Source organism: Erithacus rubecula, assembly GCF_903797595.1.
Source record: "Erithacus rubecula genome assembly, contig: SUPER_Z_unloc_3, whole genome shotgun sequence".
Classification (NCBI taxonomy): Eukaryota; Metazoa; Chordata; class Aves; order Passeriformes; family Muscicapidae; genus Erithacus; species Erithacus rubecula.
Window position 1 is genome coordinate 3,047,018 of NW_027635944.1, and position 19,813 is coordinate 3,066,830.

The 19,813-nt window shown below is 35.2% G+C and overlaps 1 protein-coding gene across 1 annotated transcript in view; it reads right to left on the minus strand.

The window, feature by feature from the left end:
* Positions 1-19,813, minus strand: part of ADGRV1 (adhesion G protein-coupled receptor V1) — a 237,134-nt gene that overhangs the window by 126,556 nt on the left and 90,765 nt on the right. Inside the window, exons 60-76 of the mRNA XM_079331426.1 lie at positions 19,622-19,786; positions 18,256-18,373; positions 17,845-17,968; positions 14,950-15,088; positions 14,626-14,811; positions 14,130-14,362; positions 13,468-13,616; positions 13,177-13,378; positions 12,451-12,667; positions 11,127-11,366; positions 10,297-10,446; positions 8,982-9,455; positions 8,091-8,234; positions 6,515-6,686; positions 5,998-6,133; positions 3,539-4,386; positions 565-682 (exon numbers count right to left, since the gene is read on the minus strand). Coding sequence (XP_079187552.1) covers positions 565-682; positions 3,539-4,386; positions 5,998-6,133; positions 6,515-6,686; positions 8,091-8,234; positions 8,982-9,455; positions 10,297-10,446; positions 11,127-11,366; positions 12,451-12,667; positions 13,177-13,378; positions 13,468-13,616; positions 14,130-14,362; positions 14,626-14,811; positions 14,950-15,088; positions 17,845-17,968; positions 18,256-18,373; positions 19,622-19,786 — 3,815 coding nt within the window. The remainder of the gene's footprint in view (positions 1-564; positions 683-3,538; positions 4,387-5,997; positions 6,134-6,514; positions 6,687-8,090; positions 8,235-8,981; positions 9,456-10,296; positions 10,447-11,126; positions 11,367-12,450; positions 12,668-13,176; positions 13,379-13,467; positions 13,617-14,129; positions 14,363-14,625; positions 14,812-14,949; positions 15,089-17,844; positions 17,969-18,255; positions 18,374-19,621; positions 19,787-19,813) is intronic.

Below are 19,813 nucleotides of genomic sequence, written 5' to 3' on the forward strand. Positions count from 1 at the left end.
AGTACTTTCATTAATACTATAGGAACTATTGGTCTGGAAAGCCAGGTAGAATTTGTCTTTCCTGTAAATCTAAGAGACTTACCATACTTGATATTTTTTAAAGTACACATAAATTTACACTATATATATATAAATATGTGTGTGTGTGTGTGTGTATGCTAATTAGAAAAAAAATGAAGACATACTGACACTTGCATAACTTCCTAATTGCTCCTTGTAGTATTCATACCTACTTACATTACACAGAGAGGTGAGAACTGGACTTACACCTTTAGCAAATACTTTACCTTAAGCAAAATCTTTGCACTTGCTGACTTACAGTATAAAATGGTAAGCATCTGAGTTTTTTCCTGTTTCTGCTTGATACCAATGAAGTGACAGACCCAAATATATTCACAACTTAAATGCCCTGTTGACAAAATCTGTGAAGCTATTGAAAGAGCTAAAAGGGAAACATTTCTATAAAATCCTGTGATGAAAACCTCTTCCACTCTCAGTAGCTCTTGTGATTCAAGATAATGTATTACAGAGGGTGGAAAGAGCTGGAATTGCTGCTGCCTGCACCTGTTTGGTTGTCGTGCCACAGTCAGCAGCACCTTTCTGTTTTCTGAGTCTTCATCAAGTACCAGGCCACTTTGTACTTCTGGAATGAATCCCAAAATGCCATTCTGGAGATCACTTCCTGTGTAAGAAACAATCCATGAAAATAGTAAACTGGAAAGTTAAACTGAAAGTTAATATGCACAATTGCTAAAAACCTAGTCAGGTATCAAAAGCATGCTACAAAATACTGTTTAGGGACAACTCAATGATCTCAATATTTCTATTCTTCATTTACACTCTAGAATTTCAAATTAGAATCTAGCAGTTCTAAATTTTATTTTAATCAACAGAATAATAACAACTATTTTTAAAAGTAAATTCCTTATGACAGTCCTGGAACAATTTTTGCACATTAGTTTGTATTTTCAGCAGCATTAAACAAACTGATTTCTGTTGTCCTGACTGTTCTAAAGTCCTTGACTTCAAGAGACTAGGTTTACAGCAATCTCCAGAATAATCTCAAAAGTCTTGGTTATAATGCCCTTCTGAGATAATTATTCCAGCTATGTTTATCATAAATCCTAAAACATTCTGTCTGAACAGAAATGGGCCTCAACATATAACTAGGTAATGTGATAAAGATGGGATTCCAGTGACATAACTTAAGCTTTCTTATTCATGCTACCCATGATGTTGTTGAACCCATCCATTTTCCCAGATGATTACATGAGCATTTCTCTTGCACCTTTAATTCTATGTATGGAACTAATGAGCTGCAGAACACCAATTTTTCTCAGGGGGAATGCAAGTAACTTCAGAAAAACAGCAGTGGAAGATAAAAATGCTCAGTGTTAATGAGGAGAAACTAATGTCTTTACAGTGCACAATCCATTCTTGCTTCTAAAGGATTTCTCCTTGCAGGTTGTGATGGCCTTACTCTTGAATTGAAAGGCAATCTAATTCCACTACAGTGCTTACTAAAAGTCAATATATATAATAAGATGAACAGAAACTGTGTGTTGCTTATGTGCATGCACAAATATTTAACCTGTGGTATTTATCTATACACTTAAATGCAGGTACATGCTTCAACTCTCCTCCTCAATGTGTTGTCTCATATTCCAATTTTATGGAAACTTTGTAATATGGGTAGAGCACATTCATACACTTGTGTGGTATTCAATACAAGCTCCAATTCCAACCTGTGCCTATATACATACTTCTGCAGTTAAAGTGCAAACCCAGGGAACTGTTTACTTCCATGGTAAATTCTAGAGACAATGAACATGAAGAGAATGTGTTTCACATATGATCTCTTTTTGTACATAAACATGGTTGCTTCCTACATTCATACAGCAGCACAATTTAATCCTAGTTCTCAATACCTAAACTGATTTCTTAAGACTATCTAAATACACAAAACTCCCATTAATGTTGGACCTTGCTTTCTTGGTTAGACTAGACTGAGTTAGCCTAAAATTCATTCCAAATGCACAACTTCTTTATAAAATTTAATCTATATTGCAGATCAGATAGGCCTATATGCAATTAGTAAGCCAAACAGACATCTAAAAGATAGGGGAAATTGGAGGTCTGACATCACTTTCTCACAGTAGCATAGTGACTGAAAGAAAAACTCTTCCTTGGTGACTAAGTATTCTAATTCCTATCTTCCATCCCCAGAAGCAGGGCATGACACACTGCAGGCATGAACTGCATAGTAGCAAAGAATGAAAACAGAAACATTTTTTTCTACTTTGTACAAACTCCATCCATTATAAAAGTGAAAGACTTAATTTAAAAATACAAAGTACATGAAACACATCAGACAGAATGCCAACGTAATAAGGTTAAAAGGGCCCTGTAGGACTCTAGTCCTATTCTCAAAGCTGAATAATTTCTGAAACCAGACCAGATGGCCCAGAGTTTTGGAGCTCAAAAAAATTCCAGGGATGGCGAGAGACCATGCAATCTCCCCAGGCAACCAGCCACTGGCTGTCTGTAGTCAATAGGAAGAAATATCAGGCTAAATCTTATTTCAATGAATACTCACTATCTACCATCAAGCACTGCTGCCATAATGCAGTATTTAAATACTGGGTCAATAAATGTTTGTCTCTCCTCTTTTAGGTAATCTTATGGTCTCAGTAATAATTATGTCTTCCTATATTCAAAAGCCCCATGACATTTTCTTTTACAAAATAATGCTTCATAGACTAAGTTAGGAAAAGGAAAAAAAGAACACGTAAAAGAAAGAAGTAAAAGGAGCCTAAAGCATTCTGGATCTTGAGACAGCAAAGTGAAGTGACAAAATACAAATCATCTGGTTTTTAAAAACAAATCAAGCAGAAAAAATGCGGTGATTTTTTTTGTGCCATAAACTGTCAAGAAGTGGCCAGTACTTACAGTTACACAAAATATTTTGGTCTGAATACAGCAGGATCATTTGTACAATACTGAGAAGAAACAATGGAAGCCCAGCAGCTCTATAGCAGGCTCCTCTTGGGAACATCCATTTTCATACCATAAGTTAATTGATGACCCTTCTCATAGTCACACATCTATTCTTTGAACTGGACTTTGCTTTATTCTTTGAACTTTGAACTGGAAGTCATAGATCTACTGAGTGAGAATCTCACATCCCAGGAGGATGGGTTGGAACAAGGAAAATGGCAAAAAACCAAATGAGCATGCAATTCTACTCCATCTCCAATACAAACACTTATGCTCAGTGTTCTCCCTTCATAAAGAATAAAAATAGAGATAAGCAGCACCTATAGATGTATTTTGAGTTACACTGCCAATGGATGCTAAGTGGGCTTTTTGCACTAGATGCTTCCTCTGATTTGGAAAACATTACATTTGGGAATAGAATATCCTGCTTATTATCATACAGAATTCCAATTTTACATGAAAGTTGTTAAAAGAACATATCATTATTTACTGTTATTTAATCGAAATATATTTACTCACCTCCTGGGGGAAATAATATTACCTGCTATAATTACTGTTGCAAAAGCAGCAAATCCATGTTCATCCTTTCCTTCCACAATCTGAGCTCCATATTCAGGATTCGAGAGGAAAACATAAAATAATTCTTGTCCTTCAGGCTCATCATCATCTAAAATTTTTATGGACACCTGGCATTCACTTTCTCCATCCAACAAAGTCAGAGAGATTGTCTGTTCTTCAAAATCTTGTCCTTCCATTGCCCATGTGAAGTTTGATTTTCCATAAATATTTCCAAAAGGATACAAATCTTCTCCACTCTGTGCACTCACTCCCCCAAAGGTTTTAACAGTTATTTTAATATTACCAGTAAATCCCTTGGTCCTTTTGATCTGAAGCACTGCTGTGTTGGAGATATTGTTGTTTGTATCTTCCTCAACATAAATAAACTCTGGCCCCAAACTTAGTATTCCATGATGAATATCATTAGCCAGGATATTAACTGTGGCAACACTGAAAGCTGGATTCAAACGGGGACTCCAGTCAGGGTTCACAGGCTGAACATCCAGAATTTCAGCAGAAGTCAAATTTACAAAAAAAAATTCTTGTATTTCAGATATAGTGTCATCAATTATTGATATTTCTATCACCGCATTTGTCTGAAAATGCAAAAACATAAGCTCTCCATTGTAGATGGGTATATAGTCTTCTAGTGGTTTGGCACTTCCTGGAATGGTCTGATATGTCAATTTAGTGAGATTACTTTGAAAACCAAATAATCTTTGGACACATAGTCTGACTACCTGAACATCTTCTTCAACTGAAATTGATCTTGAGTTAAGATCAAACTGGAAGATCCCCATTGGCTCAATTTTAGCTATTGTAAATCCTGATCTGAAACAGAAACAATATCACATTGAGAGAGGAAATACAAATAATGGAAAGCAGAACAATCAAGCACAATAATTTTCAGTGAGCAATCAATGATGGCTGTAAGAAAGTGGATTACAAAATGTGTAACAGTAGGGGGAAGAAATAGAAACCACACAAAGCAAGATATAAAGAGATTCCCTAAAAAATGCTTTTGTAATGTTTGATCAGTCCTCCACAGGACTAATGCATCTTAAGTCAGGGCAGGATACTGAGTAAATGATAAATAAAATATGGTGTCCCTGACAAAATGGAGAGGCAAAGGAAAATAGGTCTTCCTACCAGGGACATCATACAGGAATACAATAGAGCCATTACAAGCAATGCCAGTTTGAAACACTGAACAAAGCTCCTCTACCAAGGGAAAGCTGTGAAGCAGACAGATGCTAGCAGGTCTACAGTTTTAGCTAGGAAGCTAGAGAAGGACAGAAAGTCATTTTAAAATATGCAGTAAGGTTTTGAAATGCTGCCTCTTTACAATATTACTCAATGTACTTTTTTCCAGATCTGAATCTTGTTTATTATAATCAGTTTAAGCTTTACTTTGTTCATATTAAATATATACCCTTCTTATAACAAAATATTAGACTGACTCTGCTAAATCTTGTGTCATTCCCCTTTCCTCTAGAATGAAACCATTATTTAATGCCAGAGGCTACCAAATGGCACAATTACAGAGAGTGGATTTGGCTAACAGATGAGACTTTTCCACCACTTAGGAAGCCAATAAACCTTCTAAGTAATTGTAAGCTTTATGTGTTATGGGATGCAGTCTTAAGTTTTCTAGGAAAGGTTATTCTCATACACTCAAGGTATTTGACTCACTAAGTAAACATCTGCTTGAGGGACTCGAGTCCATAGGATGGACAAGTCTAGAAGAAAGAGTCAGTTTGAGGAATTTATCTGGTTCACTCCTGACTTCCTTCAGATTTGCCAGTGCAATTTCAACATGGTGAACCCAATACATTTCTCCACATGGTGTCACTATGCCCCTTTTTTATACACTTTCATCTTCAATACAGAAGAGTGAAAATAGTTTGAAGAACAGATAACAATTTAACTGAGATGAAAAACTATACTGAATGCAATGTTTTAATTTTTCAGAGTAAAAAGGGGATTTAATACAAATTAGGCATTTTTAGAGTGTTTCTTATTTCATTTGATTTATTTTAAATAATGTTTGTCATCTAAGATCTAAATATTGATTTTTAGGGACACTGAAATTGACAATTTATTTCATTCTTCAGCTTCCTGGTTAAAACTGTTGATCTTGGTTCTTCAACCTAGCTGTCTTTTCTAACTGTCTCCATAAATCTCTAGACACATTCTAGGCACCTCAGATCCCAATGCTAGAAAACAGACTGGAAGAAAAGCCTCAGTTCCAGGCAGATCAGATCTGCAGTACTGACATTTGTTTCTATGTCAGACAAGACACAGAAATTTATAAAAAAAGGAACTGAAATTTGCTAGCTATCTATAATTTAATAGGGATTTGTATGAGGTATATGCCTCTGTACATATCATGCTTCTTACAGCATTAGAGCAATTCAAATGTGTAATGTGTAATATCCTTACCTCAGGCGAGCTCCACCAGACACATTGCTGTGCACTGCTGTTAAAGTGATGGCAAATGTCTCAGGTTTATTTAGGCTTGGAGTAGCCTGAAATGAAATCACTTTACTTTCCTCCCCAGAAGAAAACACAACAGTACCTGAAAGGAGGAAGATTGAGAGAGTCAAAATCACTGAACAGGAATTCTCTTTTTACCTGGAAATAGACTGACACAGGGACTTTAGTTCACCATTCCACTCCACTGAGGTGAAGAAATCTACATTATAAGTGTCTTTCCTACAGAAAGCTGTCCTGCAGAGGCATAGCAATGTGTCTATGAAGAAAAGTTGTTTTCTTTTTCACAAAGTAAATATGTCCCTTACATATAAAAATTGGATCACACGATTTCATACTAATGACTCTTCGTTAATAAAGGAAACGTGCAGAGGCACAAATAAGTACAAGGTTGTATCATCACTTATGCAACTGTCATAGCTGTTGTCCTTGTAGCTGTATATCACTTGTTGCAACAATTACTCACCAAATGGAGGAGTAATATTGCCTGGTTTAACAGAGTCAGTGACTAGGTCTGGTGGGCATCCTGAAATCCAGCTAACTGTTACAGAGCCATAAACTCCTCTTCTGGTTATGACAGCGTGGCCTGTCCCTGCTACAATGTTTGTAAGTCGTAATATCACAGATTCAAAGCCAACCTGTGGAAACATAGCAGATTTTATCAGAAAATGGAATAAAAATGGACAATAACATACATGAAAGCATAGTACCTTGTGTAAAATGGGCATCTTGCAATAAAGATGCATGCATATAGATAATTATTTGTGCATGTATCTATGGACAAATGATTATGCATATTTCCTTCCCAGTTCTTAAATAATACTTTCAAATGTTAGATTTCTGGCAATTGAAGATTGCAGGGGAAAGAACAAGGATGACACTGTTTTCAGTTTGTTTCAGTACTGAAAACAGTGAATACAGAAATCTGTGTCTCCTGTTTAGAAGAAAAATAAATCAAGCCTGCCCTCAGTGCTCACAGATAATAACTGTACTACTCTCTCTCTCTCTCTCTCCAAATATATATATATATATATATATATACACATATATAATTAGGTCTAAAGCAAGTTACTAATTGTGTGTCTAGTGAAAATTAAGTTGTTGCCTCATTACACTGTTCACAAAATTATTGCTGCAGTGTGATCTAATTTTCTTTTACTCTGAGCAGCAAATAAGAGTGAAGATAATTTGCATGTTACAAAAGTAATGATAAATAGACATATAGTAGTATATGGTATATAATAGTCTTTCTGTAAACAGTGTACACAGAAAGACTATTTGACTTAAGTTTCACTGTAAATTGAAAACAAGAACAATGCTTCAAGATAATTAAAATCATTAAGTAAAAATTTCAATAAAATTTAAGAGTTAAAACCTCATAATGCCTTTGCCTGGCATAAAAAAGGAAATAGTAGCACATATACAATATCAAAGTAGGCAAATTATCTTTTCTCACTCTCATAGTGAGAGTGAGACAAATGGAAAATCTTTCACTCAATGATTACCAAATTTACTGATACCTGCATTAACACCCAGTATATATTCCATCTCTTTTTGTACATAATACTGAATACATGCTATTATCTGCTTTGGGGTTGCCACATTTAGAGAAATATCATCCAGATTTACTTATTTTCGTTTAGGTCTTAGTCTTTTAAATCCCCTTTCATGTAAATATTTACACTACTTACATTTTATAGATTAAGAGGCCTTTTCCAACTGTATTAAAACATTTCTATAAGAATTTGTATCAGAATATATAATAAATATATTTATAGAATATAATAATAATAAAAATATTATAAATATATATTATATATTTATTATATTTATAATATAATATACAAAGTACAATAAATATATAAAATATATTTATATTAAAATATATTTATATCCATACAGAATAAATAATAAAAAAAAAATCTCTTCTGTCATATTGATTAGAATGAAAGCATCACTGAGTTCCTATAATAGATATCTTCTGTAGTGAAGTGTACCTTTCTTCTGTGGTAGGAACATGACACCAAAACCAGGATACTGACCTGTGAATTGGCAGCTTCCTCAGGAATAAGCAGCACAGCAGATTTTGCTGTTCCTAATATTTTAGGCACATCCTTGGCACTTCCCCTAACCAGGCTTACATTAGTCAGTTCCAGAGTAAAATTCAAGCCCAATAAAATAAATGCCTTTGAGAGAGAGAATTTAATTAAAAAGGTAGAAATTTAACTCCACTAAAAACATGTTACCCAACAGTACAAATAATTAACAACCTGCAGATTTTGTTTGCTTACATGCAAAGCAGCATTTTTAACACAAGTGTTTTGTTGATTGTGTTTCGCAAAGAATTACAGTTAAGCCATCAATATTGTGAAATTAATATGCCAGCAATTTGCTGGAATGTGAGTCTGTAAAGCAACTACTGCCATTTAAAGAAGTTCTATCTGACACATTGGCCTTAGCTTGATTTTAATCCTTAGGACTAAAAACATTTAAATGGTTGTAAGAGCATATAAGAGTGGAAGTAAGATTGTGATAATAATGATAAACACCAAGGAAAGAGAGAAGGCTGCAGGTACATTTATCTTCTTATTCAATGGTCACAAATGACAGATCACTATTTACAATCCAAACTAAACTTAAGAAAATATTTGCATACATATAATAGTAAGATATGGAATTGATAGTAACACAAAACAACAATGTAAGGAAACACCAAATATTTGAACACATGCAGAGCAGTGATTTTGCAATTACTATCAGAAAATGTGATTTTTAAATCCAGTTCTACTCAATAAAGAGGGAATTCTTAACAGCCAAACTCTCTTTTCTGCTTCTTCACAGTTGATACTAGATAGAGTTTTGAATCTTATTTGTAGTGCGATGAAACAAATGGAAACAACAGATACCATAAAAGCTAAAAGAGTAACACACACCTGGTTGCTTATTGGCACTCTTTTCACTCCAAAGCTGGCACCATCCTTTATTGTGAGGAATCCCACCTCATTGCCAGGTTCAATCAGTGCTTCCCCATGAAGGGACATGACTCTGTACTCGACCACCACGTCTCCAAAGGCTCCAGCGTGCCGAGTCACATTAACCTGAACGTGCCGATCCCGGGCTCCTTCCACCACCACTGACTGCTGGTCAGAGTACAGGGCAAACACTCCATAGGGATCATCATTTTCAAACACTGTGAGCTTTGAAACTCTTTTCTCGTGGTCTAAATCTGCTCCACCTTCCACTGAAGTCAGCTGTACCTCATAGCTTTCATCCAGCTCTGGTACATCATCAGGTAACAGGTAGATAATTATCTCAGCTGTGCTCTGCTGGTCAGCGATGACAACAGATCCCTCTGTCTCAAGAAAGTCACCTGTGATGTCAGATTCACTGCATATTTCCCAGTAAACCTGAAATTAGTATAGAAAATGGAAAACAAAAAGAAATAAAAATTACCTCCAAAATAAGAAAGTTGCACATTGAAGATTCAGTATAGACAGGATATGGAACAGACTGCTTTTAAATGGGTAAAATACAAATTGTTTTGGGTATGCATAGGAAGAATATCCTACCACACAGACTATCTTTCAAAAGAATGTGTTTTTTCATTAACATGAATTAACATGCTATGAATATAAATATTTCCTTTATCTAGTTTCAGAAGACTTATGTAAAACTATGTGGAATTTATGAACATTTTTCAAAAATTATTTCTATTTTCTCACTAAAACACCCTTGCTAATTTTTCTGTTTCCAATATTCCTCACATGAGAAAGAAATGAAGAACTCTCATTAAACACAGAAGATGTTTCTATTAGATGATCAATTTATTTTAAATTAAATGAGTTCCTGTTAAAACACTGACTTCTACACAAATTTAGGTAAAAAAACAATCTGCATGATGGTTTAAACAAATCTGGTTCTATCTAAGAAAAGTAAATTGTGATGATATCAAAGACAAAGTACTGTCACTTCTGTTCTCCTATCAAAAGCAAATGGGGAGAGAAAGGTAGTGAGAGTGGAGAGCAGTACAGCAGTGTTGTTTTTCTTTTATTTCCCCTGATCAGGGAAGACTGAATTTTACTCTCCAAGCCACAAGTACTAGGGCTAAGCCCTTCCTAAACTCAGCCTAAAAGGCAACATTTAAAAAAAAAAATTCAGAAACAAGGCACAGAATGAGATATTATCCATGTATTGACATTGAGGATGACTTCAGCATTTTTTTCTTTATTAGGAGCAGAGTGAGGATACCGTTATGTTCCCCAGAACGCCTTGAATTCGTCTGATGAACAGTGTGATGCTTTGTGGCCCTTCATCTCCTGAGGGCTCTGAATAGTTCCTCTCAGCTAATGATTCAGGAGCAAACTGTACAATTCCATTGGGATCACCAAACTTCTCTATCTGTAAAAAGGTAAACAAACATTCAAAAAACTAGAAATGTACTATCAGTTGTATTCTTATTCAAATCATTGAGATGTTCTCTGCTAGATGCTCCAGGGGAACATATCTGTTAGTTCCAAAAAACAGCAGAGAAAGTTTTAAATGCCCCTTTTTCAGTTTTTGGTTCCCCTGTCCAAGAAGGAAAATAAGAGAATTTTATTTCAAATGCTGCAACTAAATATTTTTATTCTAAAGCAGGAAAATCTCAGGCATCTTGAGGCACTTTACTTTCAAGTAAATTTTTCTTATCTTGACTGAAAAAGTCTGCTTTTTGTCTCTCTCTCACATGAGGGGGTAAGGGAAGAGAAGCAGTTGAGTGGGGTTTAATTTCCAGCTGGGTTTAAACCACAACAGATGACAAACATTGATATATAGAAATGAGGGCTCAATCCCTGCTCTCTCCAAAGAGAACTTTAGAAACTGATAATAGGAGAGCAAGCTCAGTGGTTTTATACCAATATTTCTACTGATAGATTCTCTACCCTATTCCTTTCAGAACTGAATATAATCTAACAGAACATTACAAAGGTCAAAAAAGCTAAATGACTAAGTAATAATTATGATCAATTTTTAAAAGCTTTGCAGGATAAATACTAGCTACAACAGAAATCTCTGAAGAAAGAGAAGCAACAGTAACTTACTATTAATGTAATGCTGTTTGCCTTAGAATCTATTTCTGTTTCACCTTTTATAAGGCTCAGTCGAATAATGAAGGTTTCCTGGACTTCAACTTCTTCATGAGGATAGATTTGTAGATTAATTGTTCTCAGACCTCCTTCTCCTTCTTCAAAATAGAATGTTCCATTCACAGGGTCACCAATGTCACTATTCAGAGGAGACAAAATCTTGTCTGTATTGGGTCCCAAAATGTCCCAGTTAATCTGTGGAAGAGATCAGTTTCAGATTTAGAAGAGTGATATAACTGCATCCCAAGGGGAGAAGAGACAGAATGCCAAAAGTACTTGGTATTTTTAAATATGTTTAAATCTTTGCTGCTGCTATGACAGAATAGTTGTAATTAATTCTATGGAGCAAAATATAGACGTTTTTGAAAAAGTAAACAATTTACAAATGACAATTTTAAAGTGTTAGTCACAATGCCAGTTTATTAAATTCAGGATGTAAGTAATAGAAAAGAAACTAAGATTTCTTTAGCATATAGCAAGCATCACACAGGCCAGTGCCTATTTCTCCTCTTTTCATGACTTGTTTTGCAAAACTTCCCACATGAGTACTCATGATCAAGACTATTTCCTTTGAAGTGTGTTGTCAAGTTAAAAATGACAAATACTTTCTATCACAAAAGATTTTAATACTTCAGATTATGAAGAAAATTATGAAACTTTCATATTTCTTCAGCCTGATTAAAAGCTACAGCATTTCCAGCAACTCCCATAAATTAGATTGCTTTTAAGGAGATCGTTTAGGATTTTACAATAATTATTTTAGTAACTTAACTGTTTTCCACTTTTCTCCCTTGAATTCTAGACAAAGTCAAAGACAGAAGCCATTTTTATATGTGGAGGAGTTCATGGATTTTAATGGAAATTTTCCAATTATTTGACAAGACTGAGAAAGCCCCACAATGTTTTGCATTTATACCTTAACTTTTACAAGTGGCCTATATAGGGTAAAAAAATACTTCAGAAAACTCATAATAAGGAATTTCCTTGATTAAACTAAACTAGCAGTAGTACATGAAGTTAACCACAGTTTTGGTGAGATTAGGAACTAGTTCAAAACAGGGTACACAATACCATAATAAAAGAGGGCAAGCAGAAGAAAGATGATTTTAAAAGAGTAACAACATTTTCTGTTATACTTCAGTTACATGCAATTTATGCTTAATAAAAAGCTATAATTATCCTATTAGAAATCAGTCACTAAGAAAGCTCCCAAAGCAAAATGCAGGAGTTTTTAACACAGCCACTGGAAAATGTCCAGTCTTTGACAGGCAAGACCCACCTGTGCCTCCACCAACCGCCCAGTCCTTTCCACCACCAGGGACACTGTTGTGGTTACATCAGGGTTGGGAAGAATAATTCGGCTTTGGTTGAGGAATCGGACCATGCCCTGGGGAGAGTCACTTTTTGCAATGGTGATCTGGCTTACCAGGTGGAGCCCCAGCACTGCTCCACCAGTGGCTCCTGTCAGTTGGATTTCAAACTGCTCTGCAAATTCACTGCACAGAGAAAGAAAAAAGACATTCTGAGATATCGGAGAGAAAAGAAAAAATATTAAAACTGTACTTAGTCGTTCACTCATGCACCCAACAGGATCAGTTTAAAGGAATAAAAAAGTAATATCCATAGGTGTAAAGTAGAAAAATATTTCAAATATCACCATTCTGAGATTCTATCATTATTCCACTTTTTACCAGTTTTATGTTAAACAAAAATATGACAAAATATTTTATTCTTCACGGCAGTACTGTTGACATCAATATTTCTTACAATGTAATTAAAAACCATATTTGATTGCATACTATTTAACAGGAACCATGACACTGTAATGTAACTGCTTTTTTTCCCCCCTTTAGGTGATTTCCTTCCTTAGGTGATTTCTGCTCTGCAGAAATTTGTTTTTTAATTCCAACTCTATATATGCATATGTGCACGATTTTTTAGTGCATGATAAAAAAAGACATTATCAGAAGTAAATTTGTGAATAAATATATGAAAATTTAATTACCTTTCTTCATCATCTATAATAGAGATATAAATAAAAGACAGGTTCTGTCCATGATAAAAAGTTACAGTATTATTATGTATGACATAGTCAACACCATCAGGCAGTGCAGAAATACTTCGAGAAAGAAATTCAGCTGTGACATTGCCGTAAGTTCCACGTTTTCTCACAACAGGAATCATGATTAATCCAGCATCCTCTTCCACTATAAAAATAATTGGGAAAAAATTAGGTTGTTTCAAAATTCCATAGCCTTATCTTGTAAACTATACTGAGAACTTATGGTAAACTTACCCTGTAGAAGGACATACTGTGGATCAAATTCAATTACACCTTCAGCATTGTCATTTTTTGCAATAGTGACTAATACTGTGGAGATATTTCCTATTATTGGAGGTTGATCCACTTGTAGACCATTCTCTCTTACAGTAAAATCAAATCCACTTGCAAGAACATAAAAAAAAACCAAAAACAAACATAGAAATACATTTTAAACTTGTTGTGCAAGTATAAAGATGTGTATGTGACCATTTGTCAATTACTGCAAATAATATGTTCTGACAGTTACCACAAAATACTTTTTTGTCACATTTCTTCATATTATGTTTGCAAGAATAGTATTTTATTCCTAGAAATGTATACTTTTCATTTGTTCTTTCACATTTCATATTTTTATTGATTTTTTTTGCAACTTGACAGTTTGTATCCAATGTATGGATCTCAAGCTTTTATAAATCTTAATCAGCAACATCTTTATACTAATGTTAAAATAATTGGGTTAACCATACATCCATTTTCTGTTATGATTACAATTATATCTGTCTTACAAAATTTTACAGTAAAACAGATGAACTGTCTACCAGCGACTTTATTCAATTAGATCAGAATCCAAATATAGTTTGTTTTCTAGTTTGTTTATCTGCTTGCAACAGATCAACTGGGAATTTTAACTTTACCTTCCTTGGAGTTCCACTTCAGTAATCATCAATGAAAAGTTTTCAGGGCCTTCAGGAAAGTCATCATCGTAAATTTCAATAGAAATAATTTTACTTTTCTCCTCTGGTTCAAACACCATTTCCCTTACTGGGAGAGAAAAATCTATTCCTTCCTCTGCAGTCCCATTTATTATCTGAAAGCAAACACGCACTCTGCCATAAGATCCCCTGGAACGCACAACTGTGATGTTAACCTGAGGGAAAGAGAATATTTTCTTTAAAAATGGCCTTGTTTTCTGTTACAGTTGCTTTTAGGAGACATTCTAAAGGCACCTTTTCAATGGTTCTTTCAGATAACACCAGTATGATTTATCAAGTACAGAGTAGATGTTATTTAGCAAATAGCCTCAGTAATTTTAGAGACTGATTTATTTTCTTTCTAAAGTTGAACATAATTCTAGCAACAATGTTGATATCTATCAGTAATTTTACATAAGAAAGAATTTGAATCCAATACCCATTTTTCATCCTCTGTGGTTTGCAGTAGCTCATGGGAAAATCTAAACTCTCCATATGGATAATCACTGGCAGCCATGGTAATATTTGCTGTGCTGCTAGATTCATTTATGAGACCTCCATCACTGACTCGGGTTAGTTGAAACTGGTAGTAATGCTTCTCCTCAGGATAGTCATCATCTACAGCCTATGGAAAAGAACCAACAACAGCTGAAAGGATTTAAACCATTTCCACGGAGAGAGATATAACTAATTTCTAGCCAAAATCCTAAGAAAATAAAAGAAAGTACTCAAAATAGCTACTGCTGTCAGATCTCTCATATACCTGTATTAGGACAACTGCTGCAGACTGTCTATCTCGCATGGTCAAGGTCCCTGATACCTCAATAAATTCTGTCTGATGAGAAGGTGTTATATTCCAATATATTATGATCTCCCCAAAAATCCCTGGGCCACGTACCAGGCTGCATGTAAGAACACAAACACAAATATTATTTTTACCTTTAGTATTTAATATACAATGCAGAGACAGTGTATCAGATTTGTGTGCATGGAAGAAATGTTATCAGCACTATGAAAACTTGAATTTTAATGTACTTAATCACTATTAAGAACATGAGAATTCCCTTTTCATGCATTTTCAGAACATCTCTGAAGTTTTCTTTTATTTCTCTCTGTTGGGAGGCATCACAAGCTGTATTTTTACCAAGAGGTCTGTCAAGCTCTTTTCCATGTGTAGCCCAAAGATGTAACCTGAAAACTGATTTGTCTTGGCTCTATTCTACTTTTCCACAGATAGATATGCAAAATAGAAGGGAAATTGGATGTCAGGATAATGTCAGGTGCAATTTGATTTATAAGGCACATGCAGGATACCAGAATACTTCGAGATTTTCTGAGGTATGTTCTATTAACGTAGGTTTGGATTTTTAGCTGGGGAGGGAGTCCACGGCCTGTGGAAATGGTTTCCTATGGGGGACCTGCCAGAACCAGTTAGCTGGCGAGTTTTGAAGATTAACACCCAGAATAAACCACTTAAAAGAGTTGGATACACCCTTGTGCTTGAGGACATGAGTGAGGAACCAGACGCGGGGGACCCAAAACGTGAGGTTACGAACCTCCGGCGCTCTTGGCACCAGCTTGGTCGGGTTATCCTAAATAAACAAAGCAGATAATACTTGCTAAAATGTTATTTATTGCAGAAGCACATCAGTCTCAAAAGGCAAGCAGAAAAGCAATGGCAAAAAGCAATGGCAAAAAGCAGAAAAGTTGCTCAATTCCAACTCTTATACAGAATCTTTTCAATAAGGTAGAACACAAGCTCGGATCACCACTTCCTAACCTATATTAGAATGCTAGTTTCTTAACATGTTAGGTTATGTATAGACTACACATACGAGCTATCTTGTTCTATCTGAAAAATGTAAGCAATATTCTTACTGTAGCTCTATTACGTCTAAATACTGTCTACAGCTGTGGTCCTGGAGCCTCTACTGAAAACATTAGTATGTTTTTCAGCCTTCACTAGACTTGCACTTCTACTTTGGCATTTGAACTTTTCACTTACTTAAAAGGACTAGAGCTCATACTAAAACTTACTGACTTACTTATCCTAAAACTTAAACTTAGACCTCGACCTTATGAGTGAGTGCTGCAGAACCCTATAAAAACTTTCAATTGATACAGCTTGAGAGCAAATGAACTGACGAACACCAATTCTCTCCTGATTCAGGAGAGGGGAAAGGGTGAAGAGAAAACAACATTGAACACTGAGGTCAGTGGAGAAGGAATCAAAGTCTAGATGGGATAGAATTGAGGAGATACCTTAGTCTTGGGCTGAAGCTCTTTTGTAAGGCTATGGAGAAGATATATTTGATATATCAGATTTTGTTTTTCCCTGTAATTCATGAAGTGAATGGGGACATGTAGCATTCTAACTACATGTGAGCACAAGTATCAATGTTGAAATATGCAGATGTAGCAGTCGCTGTGATCCAATGAGAAGACTGAATAGACAGAAATGAGACAGATGAGAAACCTTGCCCCAGAAATGGAAGAAGAAAACCTCTTTTTCCCAGATATGGATGAAAAAAACTTTTGTTTTATGCTAGAACAGCTCAACACACTGCAAACAGATTTTTGTTTCCCTGCAGCTGATTCACTGTGACACTAAAGCCACAAGAGAACTGCTTCTTGTGGAGACAGTCTTCATGGCATGGCAAGAGAGACTCCTCTCCCTAAGCAAACTGAAGAAAGACCATTCTAGAGGTGGTAAACTGACTGAAAGTCCCAGACTTTGTCTCTTCACATTGCCAGTGGGAAAGAAAAGAGGGTGTGGGGGGAGGAGAAGTGTTCTGAATGTTTATTCTGATTTTCTTATTATTTTTCTTTTGATTCTGTAAATAAAGTTTTCTTTACACCCTTTAAAGTTTTGAGCCTGTTTTGCCCTCCTCCCAAGCCATATCTGACAGCAGGAAATGAGTAAATAATTCTAGTGGATACACTGGTTTTGCATCTGCACTAAACCCAGTACATCTATCTGCTACTTGTCTAAAACCCTACTAAAAACCCAATGCTTGGTGAAATAAGTCACAGAAAAGATTTGTCTGCACATTCTGCACACAACACAATCTTAAACCACTTCTTGCACAAAAAATCATTTTGTCTTTTGGGCTTCTTGGGCCAGTACCAGAAGCTGTTCTGATGCTGTATGTTTGCTGGAAGTGTCATAATTTTTTCCTCCAATGCTCTCAGAAGATTATTCGAAGAACCTAAAACATTCTGGTTTCAGATGACTGAATAAAACAACTGGATCTTGGTTCCACCAAAACCCCCATATTCATATTTTTATGCTAGAGCATAGCAATTTGTTGAAATACTATTCAGGCACAAATTCTGAATAAAGTTCTCAAAAGAACTTTAAATGTCACATTTCCTTACCCCTTTCCTTTGATTAACTTCCTCTTTCCTTTGGTGCATTGATGTTGTAAATAACTTGAAGACAAAGAGGAATATTTGAACCTCCCCATTAATACTGAAAGGACATTTGCAAGGCATATTCTGCCCCTCCTTAAAAACAATCACCTAGTTTTTAAAATAGTTATGATTATAGAAATTATGATAAAATGCAGTACTCAACAAATTCTGCCAAATGTGGAGTCTCATAGCTTTTGAATATGGGCTGTTGTTCATTCTTTGAAAAAATGAAATATTTACCCACCTAATAAGAGCAGTTCCATTATAATTTCCTGAAGGTTCTCCAATCAAAACATGCCTGGATGAATGGGCTATCCCAACCACCCCAGAAGCTCCTTCATCTCCAATAATAATGATGGTTGCAACACCTATGAAGAGAACAATACTTCTCATGGTGAGTGAAAACTAAGCCATGAACCACCTTTGGTAAATTCTGTGATATGAGTGGTTAAGCATCAGCTTCATAGAGGTCCTGGGGAACTCCCTTTGACTTCTTCAGACAAGGGACTTAGGGAAAAAGACTGACATTCAAAATTGCAACCAACTAGGTGCACACAAAATACTTGAGCACTGCAGACTAAAATAGTATGAACAGACTTAGAATAGTTCACCCACAGAATATCTAAAACCAGAATATACTGAATTAACTCTTTACCATGTACAGGGGATATCTCTGCACCACCAGTAGAGACCAGCTGAATGGTAAATGTTTCATTCCCCTCCAATAGACCATCTTGTATTGCGTGTAAAATAATCATTTTCTGGGACTCAGTCTGCATTATGTAAAGACCAGAAAGACAGGGATATATATTAAATGAAATTAAACAAAATACAGTTGTTTTTTTTTTTAACATATCAAGTGTTAAGAATGCTTGACATATTCTCTAGCATTTTTTAAATATCAGATAACTGATCTGGCTGAAATTTCTTCTCACAGATTAATAAACTATTAAAATTATCTCTCAAACATTGTGGGCCACCCTAAAAACAGCCTCACTATTTTCAAATAAATAAATAAATAAATAAATATTGAAATTCCTTTGAAATTATATTCATATAGGTGTTTTCAACTTTGAGGAAACTTTCTATAGAGAAACCACATATTTAACAGTACACACATATTCTAAGGGTTAATAAATTATTAAGAGCATATATAGTAGTCAATTTTCTGCCTAGTCCACATTTTTGTCAGTGGGAAGTGGCAAACACATGGTATTAATTTAGTATACCATGCATACAGAATTGTATGCTTATACTTAAGAATATATAAAAGTTCAGGACAAAATGTCAGTAGAGAAAGAATAGCAAAACTTTGCCAAATATTGATTGTTTTAACAGAAAAAAATCTATTTTCCAATTGACTCGAAGTAAAACAATCACGATGCCTATTTATGTAATGAAAAACAAGTTTGTACTGAGAGAAAATAGATTATACTCTGTTAAAATACTTCTCTTCATTAAATATTTTGACTGCAAAAATCAATATTAACATAGTATCAGTATCCAATATTTTGACTCTGACTTCAAAGTTCTAACCTGCCATGAAATACAAAACTGTCTAGTTGGAAAGCTATTAAGGTGCTTTTTGGGTTGGGTTTGTTAATTTTTTTAATCTGAAGATTTTAATCATCCCTTTTCCTTTCTCACCCTTTCAATATAAATTTCCTTTTAAGATGCCCGATACTGTAGTGGAATAAATGTTTCTGTAATCACTATTTACATTCAGTAGATTTCAATTTCTCTTTCTTAATTGTAAAAAAGGTGCAGATTTGAAGACCAGCCTTCCTGCTGCTCATTCCAGGACATTATGCTGAATTAAAAGAGCATGCCAACCTTCTTTACAGCTTGAAAGAAGCCAGAATACTGGTAATCTCACCAGTTCAAACTGACCTTTCTCCAGTGTACAGTACTTAGTAACCCACTGATTCTAAAATCATGTAACAACAACCATACAAACACGTAAGTAGAAGGACATATTTATAAACCTAATAGTAAATAAGTTACTGCAATGTCTGAAATACCTCATTGAAATGAAGGGTACCATTTAGAGGAGTCAGATCATATCTGGCTGCTTCCTCAAGAATCCATAACACTGTAGCTGCCCCTCGTCCTCCCTGACTTCGACTCACATTGAGCAAAACAACTGCAGCTGAGTCATCAGGTGTCTGAGGCTCCTTCACAGTCACCTGAGGGAGAAAGAGAAGGAGAATGTG